This window comes from Malaclemys terrapin, chromosome 12 (assembly GCF_027887155.1).
Source record: "Malaclemys terrapin pileata isolate rMalTer1 chromosome 12, rMalTer1.hap1, whole genome shotgun sequence".
Taxonomy (NCBI): domain Eukaryota; kingdom Metazoa; phylum Chordata; order Testudines; family Emydidae; genus Malaclemys; species Malaclemys terrapin.
Genome location: NC_071516.1, coordinates 25,333,499 through 25,340,382, shown reverse-complemented (window position 1 = coordinate 25,340,382; position 6,884 = coordinate 25,333,499). Strand labels below are relative to the sequence as shown.

General features: G+C 45.0%; 1 protein-coding gene across 2 annotated transcripts in view; it reads left to right on the top strand.

Moving 5' to 3' along the window:
• The first annotated feature begins 40 nt into the window (after window positions 1–40).
• Window positions 41–6,884, top strand: part of MYBL2 (MYB proto-oncogene like 2) — a 46,268-nt gene continuing 39,424 nt past the window's right edge. For both annotated transcript variants that reach the window (XM_054045783.1, XM_054045782.1), the window contains exon 1: window positions 41–4,801. In XM_054045783.1, the coding sequence (XP_053901758.1) occupies window positions 4,746–4,801 (56 nt within the window). In that variant the 5' untranslated portion in view covers window positions 41–4,745. The remainder of the gene's footprint in view (window positions 4,802–6,884) is intronic.

Sequence of the window (6,884 nt, the reverse complement as noted above, 5' to 3'; positions counted from 1 at the left end):
CGGTCTCTAATGCCTGCTTGCAGAATTTGTTTTAGTATAAAATGTTTGTTTTTACAGACGCTTGCAGTTTTTTAATTGCACTGTAGAAGAGAGGCCACTCATCTGTGATTGTTTGTTTTTGTGAGCTGGAGAGCAGAATATGTAGCCATAAGTAGAATTGGGACTGAAACTCGTAGAATTCATATGCTAATCTCTCACCCTGTGGCTGCCTCCTCTTGGCTGTCAACCAGAATGAAAATAAGAAGTAGGTTTGTCACTACAGAGGAAAATATGAGCTTCCAAACAGAGGGGAAGAAATATACTTAGGCAAAGATAAGATTCTTTCTGGATCAGTGTTTTTAAAATGCAAGACACCATGTAAATTTAGAAGGGGCAGCCATGTGGAAGACTACATAGGATTTAAAAGGAACATTTTCACACAGTTAATTTCTACAATTTAAGGTGTTTTTCAAAACCAAAAAGCCACACCATACTTTTTGCATGGATTTATTCTATCCATGGGCTATTTACCACCTGCTTAATGCAACAGTGAGGCCTTGTCTATGCTACAGGGGAAATTTGATCTAAGCTACGCAATTTGAGTTACGTGAATAGTGTAATTCAAATCAACGTAGCTTAGATCTACTTACCACAGGGTCCTCACTATGCGATGTCGACAGGAGATGCTCTCCCGTCGACTCCCCCACAGTTCTCGATCCAGTGGAGTACAGGAGTTGACAGGAAAGTGATCTGTGGTTAATTTAGTGGGTCTAGATCGACCGCAGATGCATCAATTGCTGCTCAGGGATCCTGGGTAAGTGTAGACAAGCTCTGAGTTACCGCATAAAAACTGAAATTAAAGTGGAAGTGATTGATCTCTAATTGTACAAGGTGAATGTAAAGCAAACAAGAAAACCAAGAGCATAAATGGTGAAAAGGTTTAGCATTTTTCCAGTGTTAATAACCAGCTACTTGTCCTTGCCCCCCTTTACACATCTCTTTTTCTTAATCGTTTTTAAACCTGTAATTGGCACTGCACGAGAGCGCCCCTTCCTCATTTATGTAACTGTGTATTATGCATCTGAGGCCCAAACCCACACAAGTAACCACCTCCTTTCTCCCCTCCTGTCTGCCATGCAGTCAGTGATCCCTGGCATCTGTTTGTAGTCCTGGTCTGCCCTATCACTACCTTCAAAGTTGCTTCTTCTGAAAGGCCTTTCATCTTTGTCCTCTTCTAGTGGTGTAGTGAAGATGAGTGAAAATCCTATTCTTTCTGCTGCTGCCCTGTGCTCCCTCCCCGCAACATGGGTGCTAAAACAACTTACACTGCTTGTCAGGAAGAGAAGCTAGCATTCTTTCCTGCCTAAAACACCTAGCATGCTGTTGACACTATGCAAATATGCACTATATGCTGCTGGCAGAAGTGGCAATTCCATTGACTTCATAGACTTACGCCAGCTATGAATATGGTTCCCAGCATCCTTTACTCTTTACACAAGGGTAGAACTTTTAAATTCCATAGTGTCCCCGTCTGCCCTAACAACTCGGTGGTGGTGGTGGAAGATTATCATGCTTGATCAGAAATCACATTTTTAAAAAAGGCTGCTGTGCTTTGTGTTTTTATAAACTTGTTACGCCGTTCACCCAAAACACTGGTGGGTACAATCCAGCTGAAGATTTACACAACCACCTTAAGCTTTCCAAGACTGTATTAATACCATTCACCAAAGCATCACAGGCTCCAGCTGAACTAAACTTTTGCCCAATCCTACTGGTATTTAGGGAGTGATAGATAGCTCCAGCCTGTGCTGTTCTTCTGTGTTTATACTTCAGACTGTAAACAAATGCTTCCTTTAGAAAGCTTTTAAAAGGTGTTTTGCCACCTGTGCTTGTTTTTGCAATAATATGTTTTAGAAATAATAGTCAGCAGAGCGCTCTGAGAATGCAGAAAAAGCAGTGTGTGACTAACCCAAGAGCTAGGGTTTATCCTTTAGTATTTCTGGTGTCCCTGTTTGCCTTGCTCATGGGCCTACTGTAGTGAGCTTTTAAATAAATTGAGGCATTTTCACTAAATTGTTATAACCTGCAGATTAAGCTTCCTAGGCTGATATGTAGATAGGGATAATAATGCACTTCTCTCCTTTAAAAAAAGAACTAGCATCCATGGAGAGACAGTGGCTCCTGGCCACCTCTACCAGGAATCCCTCCACTTACACTGAAATCTCATGATTATATAGTTCTTCCTTCTCATTTCATTCACCTAATAGAAGTTGAAACCATCATAGCTGTTTTGCCATGTGGATGGTGGTTTAAGAGCAGTAGCCAGTCAGAGGGCAGGGATTTGTAGTAGAACTGCTGTAACCACTCTAACTTTGATTTTCACTAACTGTACAACATGCAACTCCTTATTTGTTAGATACTAATCACAGACAGGCTTCAGTGTAACAGGCTTTGTCTATTATACTTGCAAAAATCAGCCTATAATTCCGCACAAGCAGAGATTACTATGTAGACAGGATGTAGATGTTTTTCTACCTTGTCTTCTAACCCTCCTGAAGTACCTGAGCCCTGTGTACACTCAGGCCCTCATAGTCATGTGTTATGGATGTGATATATGCCTGTGTAAACATAGCCACAGAATAAGAAAATGCCTCCTTGCTGTAGTGAGTCAGTTACTGCACCCCAGCCTGATGCTTTACTTGTAAAGGAGCATTGCAGAATAACCTGCATCACACCCACAAGGAAATTAAAATGAGTGCTGTTTTCAGAAACAGACTTCTCATTTCTACTCTTGTGGGGCCTACTGCATCACAGCCCCTTACATTAGCCTGAAGGAGTGTATTTTCTTCTTCATATGTTCCCACCTCTCTCCTTAGGGACCAAAGCAGGAGGTTGACTGTTCAGTTAGCAAAAGGTATGCTTTTGTTCAGCTGTTAGCCTCTGATCAGTTTAACTGCTGGAGCATTTTCTCTTTTCAGTCGGGCTCGGTATACCCTAGCCATGATTCTGACTAAAGTGAGTGTAGTAACTTGGAGGTTTGACATGGGTAAGACCTACTGCAGATTAAATGACTATTTAAAGAGATCTTATACTTGGAGTCATCCAGGGAGTGGTGGCAGAGAACAAAGATACTGTTCAAGCTCACACCTGCTAAAGAACTCCATGGTCATGAATAAACTACCGTATAATGCATTATCCCTAAAGCCATCCACAAGCAAGAATCAGTGCTTCTCTGTGGAACCTCCACCCTTTCCTCATACCTCTTCATCTGTCAAGGCCCAAATATAGGATGCAGAGAATGCTGAATTCATCCATAATAAGAGACACCAAAATTATTCTTGCACAAAACTTAAAATGCTGTAGGTTTCCCTCTGTCAATGTAAGTGACTATTTGTACTCTGTTTCTTGTGTCTGTCAGTTGATGAAAATTATTTACAATGAAAATGAGAGGATACTAGACCGGTATGGAATGAAGGGAACTTTAGAAGTAAGATGAGAGGTGCCCCTGAAAACAAAGATCACGTGAGAAGTTCCTAAGAAACCCACTTCCTTCCACAAGGGCCATATGAAGTGATTACAGAAATAATACACCAAGCTACGTCAACTCTGTATGCCCCAGCACCTTCCTATATTGCAAAATCCTACTTCACAAGAGAAGGTGACTAAAAACTGCCCTAAGGTTAATCTTACGTGAGAAAAGGCTTCAGCTGCTTTATAAACACTTAGAAGATGCTCTGACTTCTAAGCCAGGGGTTCTTAAACTTCATTGCACCGTGACCCCAGGAGCGGGGACCGAAGCCTGAGCCCCGCCACCCCGTATGGGGCAGCCAAAGCCCAAGCTCTACCACCCTGGATGGAGGGGAGCAAAGCTGAAGCTTAAAGACTTCAGTTGCAGGCAGGGGCCCTGTAGCCTGAGCCCTTCAGCCCTAGGGCTCCATTAAAATAGGGTCATGACCCATAGTTTGAGCTGAGAACCACTGTTATAAGTATTAAAGGACAGGACTCTGAGTCATGGGATCCAAGATCTATTCCTGGCTGTGTAAGTTAGGGAAACTTAAGAGAAGTGACTTGCCCAATCTGTAAAACAGAGATTTTAAGAGGGACCTGAAACCTTTTCTGGGGGTTGCATGCCCTTGAGCTAGTCACTTCCCCATCTGTAAAATGGGGATAATGATATTCCACTTCTCCAACCTGGCTTCTTTATGTAGATTGTAAATTCTTCAGGGACTATCTGTGTTATTACATAGAATTGCCAGGATTCCACAGCTACCCTTAGCAGCCTAGTCCAGCGCTTAACTTCCCTTACAGCAAGACCTCTTTCCCCAATAGCTAACCCATGTCCCGTGCTGCACATTAATCCTGTTACTTCTCGTCTTATCTTCAACGGGCGTGTGGGTTGCCCGTCGCAGTGGGGCCCCTCGCCAATACTGTGATTTGCAACAAGGGAAACAAGCCGTCGTCAACGCAGCCTCCTTCAAAGAGCAGAGCTGCTCTTTTGTCCTTGCCAGGCTCCCATAGAGCTCAGACTGTTTTTCTTCCTGCCTGAAGAGGGATCCGCAGCGGCCCGCCCCGCAGCCGGGCTGATTCTCCTTGCCCACGTGTAGGCATTTGCGGGTGGGGGGCGCCTTCTAAGCCGCCTCTGGGCCCTGGCCCGTTTTCTCGGGATGCCCTGTCCATCCCGTCTCCTGGCCGGGCTTTGCTCTGGGCGGAGATAACGCAGGCACCTGGGCTCGCAGCACTTCAGCCTGCAGGATGCTGAACAGGTCATGGCTGCTCTCCTGCGGCGCTCCGCCACTCACACTTTCCCAGGGACACTGCTGAGGTAACTGCATTTTTCTTTTGTCCTCCCGGCTGCATACGCTCATCTGCCCCCGTCCAGCCGCCCGGGGAGGGCGAGTGTTGTTCCGCTAGTGCCAGAGCGGAGAGAGTCTCCCACGCACACAAGCCCCAGCCGCCACCAGGGTCTCCAGAGGAGGTTTCGGGCTTGTGCACGTGTTGTGCCGGCCCCGCTCTCGTGCGTGAAACGTGCAGCCCCCTAACCCCAGAGAGGATGAAGCCAGGAGGGACGATGGGGACGGACTCCTCCGAGTGGGTGAATTCAATTAGTATCAACATTATTTCTCCGTCTCCTCCCACCCCCCGCAGAGATACAGCGGGATGCTCGTGCACACACACGTCCCACCCCTGCCCCTGAGCCGGTTCCCCTTGCTCCCGCACAAAGGGGCCGCTATCTCCCAGCAGCCACAAGACAACTTCAGAGTTTCCTCCTCGTCTATTGCCATCTCCCGCTCCGCTATTCAGCCCCTCCTACGTGCCCTGTACCTGGAGTCAGCCAGGCCCTGCTCAGGTGGTGCAGTAGCGTCCCTTCCCCCGGCACGTCTTGGCTCTTTCAGTTCACAAACTAGGCAGCCCCCGCTAAGCCTGACCCCGGAGTAATCCTCTTTCGTGAGATCAGCCATCTTGCTTCTTTGTGTAAACGTCTTGCATCTCCCATGATGCCTTAGACCCGCCTTAAGGATGGATCAGTCTTGATGTAGTCAGCTGCTGTTAGGACAGTTACTTAACTGGGCACAGCGCCCCGACGGGCTGTACTCACGGCAGGTGAGCAGAGACCAAGTAGGGGAAAGATGCCAAGAGTCCAGAATAAGACTTTTAAATGTCTCTTAAGACAGAGAGAGACCTTACATTCTGCCTTCAAATCAACCCGGCTGGTTTCACCTGCCAAAGTTACAGCTTTGGGGGTAACAGTTCACTTAGTGATATAGACAAAGGGGGGAGGGGTTCTTCCCCCAGTATGGAAGTACAACCCTACTAAATGGAATTTGGAACCCTACTGGCTCTGGTTTCAAATATCTAGGGTGCAAAACTGTTGCACAAAAGAACTCACAATTCACCTACATTTTGCAGAGATGTGAAGTTATTCCACCTGCTAGCCTTGCTCAGGGTAGCCCAGATTCCATTTCAGCTGCCTACAGATTGCCCATCTAGAACTGTCATTTCGATGGCCAGAGGGTGCTTTACCTCCTGTCCCAAAGCGGGGTGTAGTGTTAATGACATTACCTAGTTGCTACCTTGAAGTAATGGACAAAGCGCTGTAGATTCTGAAATATCATACATGAATTTAAAGATGAAATGAATAAAGAAATAAGTATTTCCCATTTTAGAGGGGCAATCACTTTGCAATCTATTAAACTGGGTTAAAGTAATTTCAGGTATTAACCTGCCCTTCCAGCCCATCTGTTGTATAAGTGTGATCTGTTCCTTACTGCAGCGCGCTTCTGTTCACTGTAGTTTCGGGGACTTATTAAATTTTATTAAATTTCCCTTATTAAAGTTTTTGGGTCAGTGGTAGTTTAAATAGTGGTTTAAAGGATGTGGAGCTTAATTTGACACTTAGGCCCAAGTCCACAAAGGGACTTTGATACCTAATGCAATTTTGATGGCACAGAACTGCTACTGACCACAGTAGGCACCTAAACTCACTAAGCACCTAAATTTTCAGGGTATGAATTAACTAAACCTCTATATTTCTGCCTCTAAGCACATGCACTACAGTCTTCCTTTAGACCAGATTACTGTACCCCTTTCAGGAATCTGATTTGTCTTGCATACCTCCAAGTTTAATCTCACAAAACTACTTGCTTACAAAAAAATCAGACAAAAATACAAAAGTGTCACAGCACACTTACTAAAATTGCATACTTTCATTTTTACCATATAATAAAATTAATCAATTGGAATATAATTGTTTCAGTGCAGAGTATATAGAGCAGTATAAGGAAGGCATTGTATGAAATTTTAGTTTGTACTAACTTCACTAGTACTTTTTATGTAGCTTGTTGTAAAACTAGGCAAATATCTAGATGAGCTGATGTACCCCTGGGGGTATGCAGAGGTCTTCCAGG